The sequence below is a fragment of the Trichosurus vulpecula genome, chromosome 3 (genome assembly GCF_011100635.1).
Source record: "Trichosurus vulpecula isolate mTriVul1 chromosome 3, mTriVul1.pri, whole genome shotgun sequence".
Classification (NCBI taxonomy): Eukaryota; Metazoa; Chordata; class Mammalia; order Diprotodontia; family Phalangeridae; genus Trichosurus; species Trichosurus vulpecula.
In genome coordinates, this window is record NC_050575.1 from 35836836 (window position 1) to 35852196 (window position 15361).

General features: G+C 36.7%; 1 protein-coding gene across 2 annotated transcripts in view; it reads left to right on the top strand.

Moving 5' to 3' along the window:
- Positions 1–14860, top strand: part of MAP4K5 (mitogen-activated protein kinase kinase kinase kinase 5) — a 157697-nt gene extending 142837 nt beyond the window's left edge. For both annotated transcript variants that reach the window (XM_036750443.1, XM_036750444.1), the window contains 3 exons: positions 2324–2394; positions 8190–8245; positions 13555–14860. In XM_036750443.1, the coding sequence (XP_036606338.1) occupies positions 2324–2394; positions 8190–8245; positions 13555–13642 (215 nt within the window). In that variant the 3' untranslated portion in view covers positions 13643–14860. The remainder of the gene's footprint in view (positions 1–2323; positions 2395–8189; positions 8246–13554) is intronic.
- Positions 14861–15361: the final 501 nt, after the last annotated feature.

The window sequence follows — 15361 nt, forward strand, 5'->3', positions numbered from 1 at the left end:
ATATCTGTAAAATTCTGCTTGGTGTGTTGTGACGGTCAGTGATTTTAAATTCCCCTTACACCTGTCAGATTTCCACTTGCCTTGAACACAGAGCAGAAGTTTTAAACTGACAAATATACTTACTTTAATTTATCATTATGATTGCATAGTGTGTCTGTATGTATTAGCGCAAGTATTTTTCACATTTGCTAATATTTATATAAGAAATATTCATCTCATCAATTATATACTGATGGTTGAAGTGTGGCACATTAAATGACGTGTTTGACAGAAGTTCAACTGACAGTAAGATTTTGTGAACTAGAATTTTTTTTAATAATTTGGAAAATTGACATTGCCATAAATCAGGAGAAGTTAAAAAGGTTTGGTAGTTTCACTTTTGGGACATGAGAAATGTTTGGGTTATAACAGTTCACTGTATTGATATGATTGTCACAAAAACTTAAGCTTTATTGTTAGGTGGAAATTGTATTTGAAAATAAAGCTAGTCACTTGAATGTGAAGAGTAGTACTATCTTATGGAAAGAGCACTGATCTTGGAGACAGTATCTGAGTTCAAGTCCAGGCTCTCCTACCTTATTATCTGAACATCTTTGGGGTTCAGTTTCCTTATCTGTAAATGAAGTTTTGGAATAGATTTCCATTCCAGCTCCAACCCTGTCATCTTATTCATCTTTTCATTCAAGTCTGAGAGTTTAACCTTGATGTAAATTGTATTAATCCTTTAATAGAACTTTTGAACAGAGAAAACACCTGATTCGGGGACAGGAATCAAAGTCGTTGAACTAGAAAAGCCCATACTACCAGATGTTTTGATGCTAAGTCAAACTATATAATATAGACCATTAGTTCGTGTCTGTTATTGCCAAGACCTGCTAGCATATTTCAGAATCTTTGCAAATATGCCTATTTCTTTAACAGATTATCTCTGCTTTGTATGAAACTTTCCATTAATACTAGGGCTGCCTTCTGGCTATAACATGGGTTGCTGCTGACACAACGAGGGGAACACTGGGCCTAAAGTCCAGAAGACCTGAGTTCAAATGCTGCCTCAGACACTTAATAGCTATGTGACCCTGGGCAAATCACTTAAATTGCCTCTGTTTCCTCATCTATAAAATGAACTGGAGAAGCAAATAGCAAACTACTCCAGTGTCTGCCCAGGATACCCCAAATAAGGTCACAAAAAGTCATACATGACTGAAATGTCTAAGCAACAACAGAATCTGGGCTAATGACCCATATATTACTATTATGGTCATTATTTATACCAAACCTATGGTTTCATTAAAAGGTTCTTTTTCCAGTCCAGATTGGCACCTGCTTTGCAGTTTCAGTTTTAGAGAATTACCCAGAGTGCTGAAAGGTTAAATGTTTTGCTGGGGTCACATTAGCAAGTATGAATCAGAGGTAGGACTTTAACCCAAGTTTTCCTGACTTTGAGGCTGGCTTTCTATCCACTAACCCATTTTACTTCTCAGTCACAGTTGCCTCTGATGATAGCAGTGTTTTCTTTAAGCAGCTTGTGAGTCCATCAGTTGTGATTTATTTTAAATGTTGGGCGAAGTCATGCTGCTAGAATATTCTTCTTTAAAAAAAATCAACTTCCCTTCCAAATTAAATTTTTAAGGTATCTAATTTCTATATATAGCAGGGCTATTGTAAGGACTTTATCTGATAACATCTTGCTTTCCTTTTCCTGCCATTTTCATTTGAATTTTAATAATGATTTTGTTATTTGGACACCCTAATTACTAAATCCCAGATCACATTATTTAATATTGATTATCTAATTAGTTGGTAATCTATTATTGGAATCTAATTATTAGATATTTTATTAGATATTAGATTCTGCCTAGTGTCTTGTAGCCTATGAACAAGTTTATTTTTTAAAAAACTTAATTTTGTAAGAGAAACAATAGAGAAGTTATTTAATAAATCACAATTTTGCTGTAGTATATTTTTATTGTAAGAATGGTATTTTCATTGTTTCACCCATTTAAAGAAATAGCTGTAGGCTATGAAAGATATGTAAATAATATTGATTTTAAGGTCATCAGTTTGTAGGGTATATAGTTTTGAAAACTCATATGAACTGTTATCAACAAATTACTGAAGCTCAGAATTGATTGGCTTAGCTACAAGAATGGTCTAGAACACTAAAACATAACACCATTACAATTAATAGTCTAGACAATGGGATTTTGCATGAAACAGTAAAGGAACTTCCTAGTTCTTTCTTTTATTAAAATTGTTAGGCAAAATTCACAATAAACCATTGTATGCTGAAAACGTTTAAAAATTTCATTTTCTGTTTTTTTAGTATGCCTTCAAGATAGTGTGTTAGCCTTCTGGAAACATGGAATGCAGGGGAAAAGCTTCAAGTCAGATGAAGTAAGTTTCTATGAATTGTTTTCATTGATTTTTAGTGATTTAAAATGCCTAAGGGACATGACCTGTCTATGTCTCTATGTGAGTTTATTTAGTATATTCAGAGTCTCTACTTTGTACTGATATACATTTAAGGTTGGGGGAGGGGGGAGAACGGGTTAACTGAATCATTCAATCCTCCTACCCCCAATAAAAGTAACTAATAAGATGATGCCTTTATAAGATGAAAATACCTTTATTCAATCAACAAGTCAATGAAAGACATTAAACTAAGTGAAAAGTCATTACTAAATTTGGAAAGAGTGATTTGGAAGAAATGAAATGATGCTGTAAGGAAGTTCATTGGAATTGCAGCCAGTGACTCAGTCATTTCCTCTGAAGCCTGTATAAAATATCAAGCTAGTTTGGATTCCAGCTTTCGAATATCTGACCAACCCAGAGGAGAGGCCCCGAGAAAGAATCACTTGGGGTGGAGGAGAAGAGTGCATCCTCCAGCCCCTCCATTCCCCTTCTTGACTAGCAATTGAACTTGTCATCACTCTCCAGCAGTGGATACAGTGAGAGAAGGCAGCTTCAGGCTTCTACAAGGAGTCCAGCTACACTGCATGTAATTCAGAGGGATTTCGTGGAGGCCTCATCGAGGCGGCTAGAGGATTTCCATTACAAGAGCTACAGGTTACCCACTTTGCACCTCACAGGTTCTAAGCTTGAGCCCACTTTCCCCTAGACTTCTCTACGGACTTGTGACCCCTGAATTAGGGGGGATGTTTTGTACCAGCTGTTTTGTTACGTTCATTAATACTTATAAAAGTTAATAAAGTCTACCTGGTTAATTAACATCAACTGATAATCATCGGGAGAAGCACATTGATGGGAAAAGGTTGCTTATGAAAATGCAAATCATCACTACATTCCACTTGTTTTTTTTTAAGTATATCATAAATCCAACAGTTAAGGTGTTCTTGACTGTCTCTCCCAGAAGTTTCATCTACTGTTCTGTGCATTGTTTTAAAAGGTTCATTGGTACTGTTTATTTTTCCTCTTTTGGGGACTGTTGTTAGCCCCTTTTTCCTCTCCTAATTCTCTCCCCACCCTCTGCTTCCAAGTAAAAATAAGCCTTTCCTATAACAAATAAGCACAGTCAAGTAATACAGTATTTTGCCTCTTTGTATCCCCAGCATTGAACATGGTGTTTACAACATAGGAAACATTTAGTAGAAATTTATTGACTGACTAAAGAAGGTAGCCTAGACAAGAAAGAAATTTTTGAAAGTAACACATAAAATCTGTTAGACACTTTTTAAAAAAGCTTTCACATACCTCAGATCTTCCTCATACCTGTAAAAAAAAACTTCGAAATTCACAAAAGACCATATAATAATTAAGAAATCCAATGAGAAATTACTCTTTCCACCTCTGCTATCACTCAGAAGCCCAAAGCCAATAGGAAAGGGGATCTACCAGCAGAATCACAAGGCAGCTTCCCAGCGTGACTGAAGACTGCCCAGGCTTTGTGTTTTGGGGCAGCAGGCCCCGGGGGAGGGTGGTAGGTAGGTGCCTTGGAAGTTCTGGAGAACAGCTCGAAGCTGAAGTAGCCAGCATGGGGCCACAGCACTCAGACCAGAACACCTCAGGTCCAAGGGCTCTGAGGTGCCAGAGAGGGCCCTGAAAGTTCAATGATTTGAACTTCAAATATCCAGGAGGACCTAACCCCTTGAAGTAAAAGTCAATACAGAAACACCCCAACCCACCACGCACTGGGCAATACCAAGTAAAAGCCTAATTCAAAGTATAAGAGGGAATGGAGAATGGCCCTGGCCCAGAGCCCAATTCAGAAACTTTTAATATGGAGAGATAAGTGAATCAAAGAAAATACCAACCATTATAAAAAATTATTGCAAGCCTAGAAATCTCTCTAAAGGAGACAGTAACTCTAACAACTTCAAGAAGAGACTAGTGGCCTTTCTTACAATGTCTGAATTAATACCTGCAAGAAATGAAGCAAGAGACAAAAATGAAAGTACTAAAATATAATGGAAAAGAGAATAAGTAACTCGAAAGAGAACATGATAAACCTTACCTAAGAATAAGACTTTCTGAAAACTATAGTAAATCACACAAATTAATGACTCCGAGAAATAGTAGAACAAAATTAAAAGACTAGAGAAAATAGAAGAAAATATATCTAATATCAAAGGCAACTAGCCTAGAAAACAGTAATGATTTTTTAAAAACCTAGATGCCTTTATTTCAAGAAATCATGAATGAAACTGTTGAGATCTGCTACAAACAAAAGAGCATGTGGAGACGGAAAGAATCCATCTGTGCACCTCCTGAAATAAACTCCAAAAGGAGAAGTCTCAGTAATGCCATAGCCAAGATTCCAAACTTCCACGTCATAGAAAAATATTACAGGTAACTCTTAAAGAAATTCAAGTACTAACCAGCCATGGTCAGGACTATAGAAGACGTGGCAGCTCTACTATAAGTCAGAAGAGATCTTAAAACACAATATGACAAAAGACAAAGGAAGAGGCAAACAACTTGGCCTATACAGCTGAGTATAATCCTACATCAAAAAAAAAAATGGATCCCTAATGGAATAGAGGACTGTCAAGCATTCCTGATGAAAAGATCAGAGCTGAGTAAGAATCTTGAACTAGAAAGATAAGTGTCAAGAAAATCCTAGACAGGTAAATGTATTTGAGTAATTAGAACAGAATCCTGATGTAGCACTAACATTCAAGAATGAGAAGAAACAAATGTCCCTTTAGAGCCTTAATGTCTTCAAAGGGTATTAAGGGGGTTAAATAAGGAAAGGAAAAGAACTGTGGATAGATTAGTTCTGTTCCTAGGGTTTTAAAACAAGAAAAAGAAGGCAGGTTAAAAGAAATACAATAGAGTAGAAAGAATAAACAGGGGGGTGGAACTTCATATTTCTCATAATTGGAGTGTATTAGAACATACAAACATGAAGGACTAGGGTGGGATGAATAGGTATTGGATGAACCTCACTCTTACCTGAAGTAGACAAAAGATGGTTAAATATACACTTACATATACAAAGAGTTTGATGTAGAAATATGTCAAACTCATTGTTCTATGACCAGTAGCACTGTCCTCCTTGGTGTTTTTCTCACAAGACACTTCCTCTCCCAATTATGCATTTTTACTGACTGTTCCCCCATGCCTACAATGCTTTCCTTCTTTACCTCTGCCTCCCAGTTTCAAGTTTCAGCTGCTGCTGGAAGTCTTTCCTGGTCTTCCTCAACATTAGTGCCTTTCCTCTGAAATTATCTCCAGTTTACCCTGTCCTATCTTGTATGTCCCTAGCTATTTGTGCGTCTCTCTCCCATAAGAATGTGAGCTCCTTGAGAGCAGGGATTGCTTTCGCTTCTCTTTGTATCCCCAGCACTAAGCACAGTGCTTGTGACATAGTAAGCACTTAATAAAAGCATGTTGACTGACTGAAAAGAACAAAAGGAATGATAGACAAGAAAGACACTTTTGAAAGTAAGATTTGGGAATTTATTATACTTTTTAAGAAAAAAACAAACAGTATGAAATAGTCATAATCTATCTGTTCATCATTGGACTCTTATGTTAATACGTTAAGCCGCATGCTTCTCTTGAGTACCATAATATCTAATTATCAGATATCTCATGAAATGATATGCTTTGTTGCCTTTGGGTATAATAAAACAAAATTCACCAATTACTTTACCTCTTCATAAAGTACCTGTGAGCTATGCTTCCGTTCACATGAAATATCCTTCTTTATTGTAGTTTCTTTTATAGCAGTCATGATAAGACTGATACGATTTAGTGCCTCCAGTAGTATGTCCAGATTATTGAACATTATTTAGAGTACAAATATCTACATAAAAGTTTGTAGAGGATCTAAAATGATTCTTACTATTCTCTTCCCTCTTTACTGCCATTCTGCTACAGTCTTTTCAGAAATGAAAGGGGGCCTTCCTCAGGACTGAGGGTCATTTCACATTTTAATAGGTTGCTATGGCCAAAGAATTCATGCCCAAGTTGCCAGCCTACTGATAAAGAACCTCTCCATGTTTAAATAGACTGGTCTTTAAAAAACAAATTTGAATGGCAGCTTGGTGTAGTGGGCAGAGGGCTTGGCCTAGAGTCAAGAAAACTTAGGTTTCAGTCCTGCCTCAGATACCCACTAGCTGTATGACCCTGGCCAAGTCACAACCTCCCTGGGCTGCAGTTTCCTCAATGAAATAAGAGGGATTGTCTTGAGGACCTCTTGGCCTCTTTAGCTATAAATCTGTGGCCTCATGGCTTGGTCTTTTTAACACAAGATGACATAAATAATTTAAATTACATGAACTCGAAAGGCTTTTGCACAAGAAAAATCAATGCAAGTAAGGTAAGAAGGGAACAGTTGATGATGGAAAATAATCTCTGCATCGTATATGTGAGTCTGATACCTAAGACACATAGGGAATTAACACAAATATATGACCGGGAGCCATTCCCCCTTGTATAAATGATCCAAGTATATGAACAAATGATTCTCAAAAGAATAACAAACTTTTTAAATAATCATGTAATGATACCCTAAATTACTAATAATAAGATAAATGCCAGTTAAAACAACTCTGAAGTTTTACCTTATACCCAGCAAATTAAGAAAAATATAAAAGATGACAATAGTCAAAGTTGGAGGATCTGCAGGAACATTGAGGAGCTATGAATTGGAAAAAATAAGTTTGGAGTTAAGGTTTCATGAATAAAATGCACATCCCTTTTGCCTCAGAAATCTCTTTTCTGAGCATTTACCCCCAAGGAGGTCAAAAATAGGTAGGGGTGTGTGTGTGTGTGTGTGTGTGTGTGTGTGTGTGTGTGTGTAGAATACTGCATATTCTGCCAGATATAGTCAGTGTGTTGATCAGTTTTGCAGAACTGTTTTTCTCTTTCAAATCTTTTTTTTTTTAATAAGAGAAGGTCAGCTGGGGGGAGAGAAATGTATTCAGAAGTGAATGTAATGTAAAAGCAAAAGATAGCAGTAAAATCATTTTTAAAAATGAAATAGGAGAACTAGGTGCCACTACACTGTCACTGAAGCCAAAGGAGAGAGGCGATGGGCAGCTGTGTCAAATGCTTCAAGAACTTCCATCAGGATTTACAGTGATGAAAAAAAAATTTAAAACATATTTTAAGAGCCACAAAGTAAGTGAGTAACCCAGAAGTGGAGGTAGTAGATAGATAAATCTTTTGAGAAGTTTTAGCAGTGAAAGGAAGAAAATGGGACAGGAGCTAAAGGCTGCATAGGGTATTTTTGGTTTTGTTTTTGTTTTTTTTAGGATAGCGGGTATTTGAGCATGGTTATAGGCAGAGAGGGAATGAATAAAACAGTAAGATGATATATCATTAATGGAACAAGTTCTCAAAAAGTGTAAGAGAATAGAATACATAGGTAGAATTGATGCCTCTACTTTTCTGAAGTACTTATAATTGAACTGCTTATAACATGTTCCCACAAAACTCTACATATTCTTGTATTCATTGCTAATTGCTTTGTGTAGTCCTCTTACAAGACTCTAAACTTCTTGAGCAGAGACTGTGACTTATGTATGTCTTCTGTATTTCTCACAGCACCCACCTGGGGTCTTAGTAAATTCTGAATTGATTTGAAAGAATTGTTGCCTTAAGTAAATGCTTATTGTTGTGAAATTTTACTTACTTTACTTTTCTGTTATATATGAGGAATACTTTTATGGTTGTGATTTGGCATGCTATCTAAACTGACTTGTGCCATTAATGTTTTTTAGGTTACCCAGGAGATTTCAGATGAAACTAGAGTTTTCCGTTTGCTTGGCTCTGACAGGTAATAACTAATTTTTTAAAAAATTAAAGGGATGCAAATGTTTTATTCATATAAATAAGTCTAAAAATGGAACCCATGGTATACTCAGCCGTTTTAGAGAAAATTTCTAATTACCTTGTTGTGATGATCTAATATTTTTAGTCAGTCAATTTAGAGATCTCTTACTATTATGAGTAGTGAAGCTGTCCCCATAGAGTGTTAGTCACAATGACTCAGAGTTAAAATTAAGGTATGTTTCTTTGTTGTGAAGATTGTCAAACCCTATAGTTGTTCTAAACAATTTTCTGATTGTTCTTTAACAATTATTTTTAAAATCAGGTTGAATTTTCAACACTTACTGGTCCATCAAAAGGAACACAATATTCCTTGTTTATTGTGAAACTCAGTCTACATTAGGGATGCTTGGCTCTCTTTGTGGAGAAAACTAAAGATAAACCCCAAAACACACCATTCCATGAAGTTGTTCCCCTCCCCACCTTTTCTTTCTTTCAAGCTAGACTACATGAAAAGCAATATTCATTCTTCCTTGCCTACCACAAAAGTAACCTACTCCATGTAGGCTATGGTAGTGTTTATTGACCAAGTACAACCAGTAAAGGACCTTTGTACAAGCCCTTGATTTAATGTCATTTGACCCTTCAAGTAATGTTTATTTAAAGTACAGGTTTCTCCTTTAGTAAAATATAATATCCTCTAGAAGTTCAAAAAAAGGTATTAAAACATGGATCTTTGATAGCTCTATGATTTCATCTTCTGGTGGCAGTTGTCTACATGGCCTCCCTTCTCCCTCCATGCTATCTCATGTGACTCTTGTCTATATAGTTCCATAAATGCTATAAGAAGTTCATATAACATGCTAGAGAACTTCTTCTCGATCATTTAATATCTTGGGGTGTCCATCTGTGGTCTCATTCTCGTTACATGACTGGTATATTTCTTCTTCCAGTTACAGATGGGCCTGGATAATGCTTTTACAGCACTTCTTCCATGAAAGTCATATGCTGTATTTTATTAGAACATATTTATACCCATCATCTGTCTTACCATTGTTCATTGAGTGATTTGCAATTTTAATTCGTACATTTCTGGTCCCAATAACAGATAGTCTAAGGGCCAGGCTATTTAAATAGAGATCAAAATAAGTCAGTTGGCCATTAGATGATAAAAAAAATCAAAAATAGCACACAGTCTCACCTACTCCCTTTCTTGCAGTGCCAACGTTGGAAAAGCATACCATTTTTAGACAGTTCGTAAATATCTGTTTAACTTTTGGCACTGTCAGGTATGAGATCTTTTCCTAAAAACCAGTAAATTAATAGGTATTAGAAGAAATCAACCACATCAGTATTGACATGAAATGAGAAATAAAATGGATGGCTTACAGGTTTTCCTCTTTTAGGCAAATAAAGGAGTTCATAAGAAAGATATAGAGCCTAACAAGACCTTAAGTTTTAATAGATGAAGAAACCAAGACCCATAGAGTTAAAATGACTTGTACAAGGTCACCCAGATTGTAAATGGTAGAGAATAATTGGTTTCACTGTGTTTCCATAAGCAGTAAGAAAAATCTTTACATAAGATAGTTGGTTATCTCTCATAATGCTCATGATGAATATAAGTAGGACTATGGTAAAAATAAATGCCACTTACTCATCAATGACTATCACAAAGAATGATGAAATAAATTAAACAAAGAACTTGGCAAGATCTGCATATTTATTCAGCATAAAGTTTGATACTCAGTTTCGTTGTGAAGGTGATACAAGGCAGGATCAAGAAATAAGATATTCAAGCCTTGTAGATTACTCAGAAGTTCATACCTATATATTATGAATATTTTCTTCCAAAATATAAAAAGTACTGGATAACATCACAAAAAAATGAAATTGACTATCATACTACACAGGAAATAACTGGCTACTGATATGGGATCATGTCAGAATGAGCTTCCTGTGCAGTCAGTCCATTGACTGTATATAAAGTAAAGCTAAAAATTAATATCAAGTTAGAAGAAAGGATAAAGATGAGAACAGGCATGCAGTTACAACAACGCCAAGTCATCCTTTTTCAATTAAGACTTTGACTCTCGTCGGTATTTGGAGAGATTTGGATTAGACATTATTACAGTCAGATGGTTTGCAACTCAAAGTACAATTGTAAGAAGTTCCATAGCAACCTAGCAGAAGGTCCCCAGAGGAGTCCCGAGATCTGTGCTTGGCTTTGGAATGGTTAACATTGTTATCAGTGTCTTAGATAAAGCTCGTCAACTTGCAGGTGACTGAGTCATTTGTTGGGAGCTGGAAGGGACAGCTTCCAGCATACCAGATGACAGAATCCAAAAGAGTTTTAGGCAAGCGCATTGAACTAAATTTATTAAGATGAAATCCAGTAGAGATGCATGTAAAGTTTTGCACTGAGGTACTAAAAAGTCAGCTTCAATAGCAAAAAATAGGGGCAGGAGATGGGTAGACAGCGGTTCTGAAAAGATGTTGGGGGGTTTAGTGGACTACAAGCCCAATATAAGTAAGGAGTGTAATGTCCTAGCCAAAAAAGCTATGTAATCTTGGGGTGGAGGGCATAGCTTCCAGGATTAGACAAGCAACAATTCCATTTACTCTGCTCTTACCAGACCCTACATGGAATGTTATGTTTAGTTGTGGGTATAAGGACATTGCTAACCTGTAGAGTGTCCAAAGAAAGGTAACCAGGATGGTAAAGGGCCGCGAGTCCATGTCTCATGTGAATTGATTGTGGGAACTGAGCACAGAACTTGTGGGGCAGATACACAGCCATCTTCCAGTGTTTCAAGGGGCATTTACTGGAGGAGTCACTGGACTTGTTATTTTTGGCCCCAGAGGTCAGAAATTGGAGCTGTGGGTGGGAAACTACAAAGAGGAAAGTTGCTTCCCAAAGGTCCTATAGCTTACCTTGAGAGGTGATAGGTTCCCCCTTCTTGACTTGAAGCATAGGATGACCACTTGTCAGATGTATTACGGTGGGAATTCTTTTTGTGTGTGGATTAGACTACAGAAGTGGGGAACCTGCAGCCTCGAGGCCATATGTGACCTTCCAGGTCCTTCCATGCGGCCTTTTAACTGAATCCAAACTTCACAGAACAAACCCCCTTAATAAAAGGATTTGTTCTGTGAGTTTGGATTCAGTCAAAGGGCTGCACGTGAGGACCTAGAGGGCCACATAGTGGCCTCGAGGTCAGAGTTTCCCCATCCCTGGACTAGAAGATGGTCTCTGAAGTCACTTCCTACTCCCAAATTCTGTGAATGGCCATAATGAGAAGACTAAAAGAGTGTAAAAACCATTGCATCTAGCAAACATAAGATCTTTGCCAACCAGAGAAACATGATAACCAATGGCAACCCCATTTTAGTATACAGACTCATTTGTGAATGGCCATAATGAGAAGACTAAAAGAGTGTAAAAACCATTGCATCTAGCAAACATAAGATCTTTGCCAACCAGAGAAACATGATAACCAATGGCAACCCCATTTTAGTATACAGACTCATTTGTAAAAAATCACAGGGGCTAGTGGCAGAAAAATATGAGCTGTAGCATCACAGAACAGCAAAAATCAACAGGGGAAAATAAAACCATACGGAAAGTAGGGTGTGAGGCCAGAGCATAGGTGATAGTATAAGAGAACAGAAGGTAATGGTGACGATGAGCAAATTTAGGAGGAATAAGGCAGAAGGAAAGATGGGAGGGCAGCAGATTATGAGCAGAGAATGGAATTTGAGAATTTGAGAGCATGGAGATGGGACATCACTGTGATGATGAGATCTAAGGTATCACTCTCCCTGAAACAATGAAGATGTGAGTTTTAGGAGTCAACATGGGAGTTAAGCAGGTTGATGAACTCAGAATCTGAGGTATGCGAGGGGCACATCGACAGGAATATTGAAGTCCTCCAGTATGAGAACAGGGATAAATGTGGAAAGAAATACTGAGCCAAAGGACAGTTAATTTCCTGAAGACAGAGGAAGCAGTAATGGCACCAGAGGGAAGGATGGTCTGGAAGGATCCATGAAAGAGCCGGGAGTTTGCCCGTTCCTCTTTGTCCGCTCTGTTAGTGTGTCAGGAGAGGAAGAGCGGCCTATCCTGGAGAGAGTGGTCAGGCAGATCTTTTTCAGAAGGCAATCAGTGGATTCTTTCAATTTCTATTTTACCCTCTGGCTCTAGAATATCAGGGCAGTTCTCCTTGATAATTTCTTGAAAGATGATATCTAGGCTCTTTTTTTGATCATGGCTCTCAGGTAGTCCATAATTTTAAAATTATCTCCCCTGGATCTATTTTCCTGGTCAGTGGCTTTTCCAATGAGATATTTGACATTGTCTTCCATTTTTTCATTCCTTTGGTTCTGTTTTGTACTATCTTGATTTCTCATAAAGTCACCAGCTTCCACTTGGTCCAGTTTAGTTTTTAAGGTGGTGTTTTCTTCAGTGGTCTTTTGGACCTCCTTTTCCATTTGTCTAATTCTGCCTTCTCATTGGCTTTTTGGAGCTCTTTTGCCATTTGGGTTAGTCTATTTTTTAAGGTGTTTTTAAGGGCTTTTGTTAGCAACAGAGCAGAAGTTCTGCTCAAACTCTTACTGGTTGTGCAGTGATGATTGTGTTGCTTGGCTTCTCTCTCTCTGAGCCTTAGTTTCTTCCTCTACAAAATGAGGGAGTTGAACCAAATGCCCTTTAAGGTCTTTCCAGCTCAAAATGTAGCGTCATATGTAAGTATGAGATATGTTCTGTTGCATGTTCCTAAATTTCAGTGGTAGTCAGACTTAATCTTCTATATTTCTTTCCGTCAACTTACCCCTCATCCTCAGAAAAGTTATTCTGTTGTGGTCCATAATTGTTCCTGCTTACACATACCCTAGAGAGACAGGCAGGGGAGAAAGTGAGAGATCTCTTGGGATGAATTGGACCTCTTTCGCTGATTTTCCCAGCTAGGCATTATGTAATTTTAGCATTACATAATTTTCTGTTTCTATTAAAGAATGAGCAAAACTCCAGTGTTTTTGGTTTTTAAAAGAAAATTTTATTGTTGTGTTTTGACTTGCATTGCCTAAAATTGCCCCCTCTATACCTCCTTTGTCCCTGCCAGAGCCATCCCATATAAAGAATTTTAAAGCTATTAAGGAGTTGAATTTAAAGCCAAGTATAATGCCCCTTCTGTGTTCCTTATGTAGTCTTACGAGAATGTGAACTATGAGATGAATTTCTGATGCATTGTTATTATTCGAAGCATGCAATATGTGCTTTTACTTCTAAACAGTTCTTTTGTTTTGGTTTAATTGCAGGGTTGTCGTTTTGGAAAGTAGGCCAACAGAAAATCCTACAGCACACAGCAATCTCTACATTTTGGCTGGCCATGAAAATAGTTACTGAGCAACATCCACAGAAATGACAAGAAAATGGACATGGCCCCATATGAAAAATGCCTTCAAGGAAATGAAATACAAACTGAAACATTATTTTCTTTCTTTCTTGTAGGTGACATCTCAATGATCTGTATGTTAGGGTAGGACTCGGTTCTTTCTGTAGCTGGAAACAGCTATTATATCTCTTGCCACTATGTGGTGGTTATATAAAGTTTGCTTAATAAAAGCTATGAGACAAATAGTCTTCTTTTTAGTTCCTGGAAGCTCAGTTTAAAAAAAAAATATTTGCAACCAAGGTGCCATAGCATGTTAAAGTAACTCATGTGATTGTCTCTAGAGTGGTTTTAGCACTGACAATTCTTTATTTGAATGTGGTCTTATTCTTCCTTAACGAATATGATTTTGTAGGAATTGTCCCCCAATCTCTTTACTTTTAAATAGGCCATTCTGTATGTTTTTGTAAAATAGAATATTTAATTCTTATTTATTAATCTGCTGCTAGAATGGTGTAATGTATCTAACTTTTAGTAAAGGATGGTTGCAAAGCAGCTTAAAATTTTTTACAGTTGTATAAAAAAAGGGTTTTTTTTCCTAGATTTAGTGCTTTGTTAGGAGTTATGGGTAGCATTATCAGTTTGTTGGTTTTTTCATGTTTAATTGCAATTTTATACAACAAAAAAGTATTTTGTAATACAATTTCATGCAGATTGCCTTAAAAGGGAGCTTCATACATCAAACTAATAATGTTGTAGGGTGCATATGGCAATACGATGGTGATGATTGAAATATTATTAGAAAAGGGTGTGTGTATATGTGTGACTGTATCATGGAAGTGTCTTCTTGACAAGAAGTAGTGTTCCTTTTATGTTATTGATAATAACTCATGAGACATTAATCTTTGTGCACATCTAGCCATTCCAAATGTAGGAGGGAAAGTATTTAACTATTTATGACACATATTTTATTTATACTATGCCAGAAGGAATACCTAGAAAGTAACTATGCATGTGTCTTGGGGTTTTCATTTATGCATGTGGATGTTCACTTGGGGTAACGTAAAGAAGAAAAAATTGCCTTTAAGTGAAAGATAATTCCTGATGGGATAGTATAAATATGTATTATGAGAATCAGTATTCTAAAAATAATCAAACTTAGAGTCATTCTTTTTAAACTTTTTTTCCCCTCTGCCATCTTGCTATGCCACATTAAAGTCATATTAGTTCCAGTTGTCTGTATTAATTTACTTAGCGTTGATAGTATAAAGAAAAGGTTTTTCTCCAAGAAATTTGGTTTCGTGTGACCTGAATTAAACTGGGGGAACCTTATTTACATATAGCAAATTTCTCTGAAAAACATGCTGGAGTTTTTTCCTTATTTCTTACGTTTACTTGAACTTTTTTTCCCTTAAATGTCAATGTTCCCACTCTTCATTTTAACAGGGGAATATGGTAACTAATCTTTTAGTCCAATTCCAAAAACATTTAACCAGTGCCTTGCATCTAATAATTGGTGTCCACAAACTACTTGCAGAGCTTTAGACAGACAATGGCTACCATGGTTGCACCGCAGGGTACTATCATAATACTGATGCTATAGCCCAGAAATGGGTGAGGCATCAGATGGCATCAGACTTAAGAGGTATACAAGATACCCCATCTGACCTTGCGCATTGGTTCCACCAAAAACAGTTTGGTGAATCCGCAGTATTGGGAATATTCTATCACAA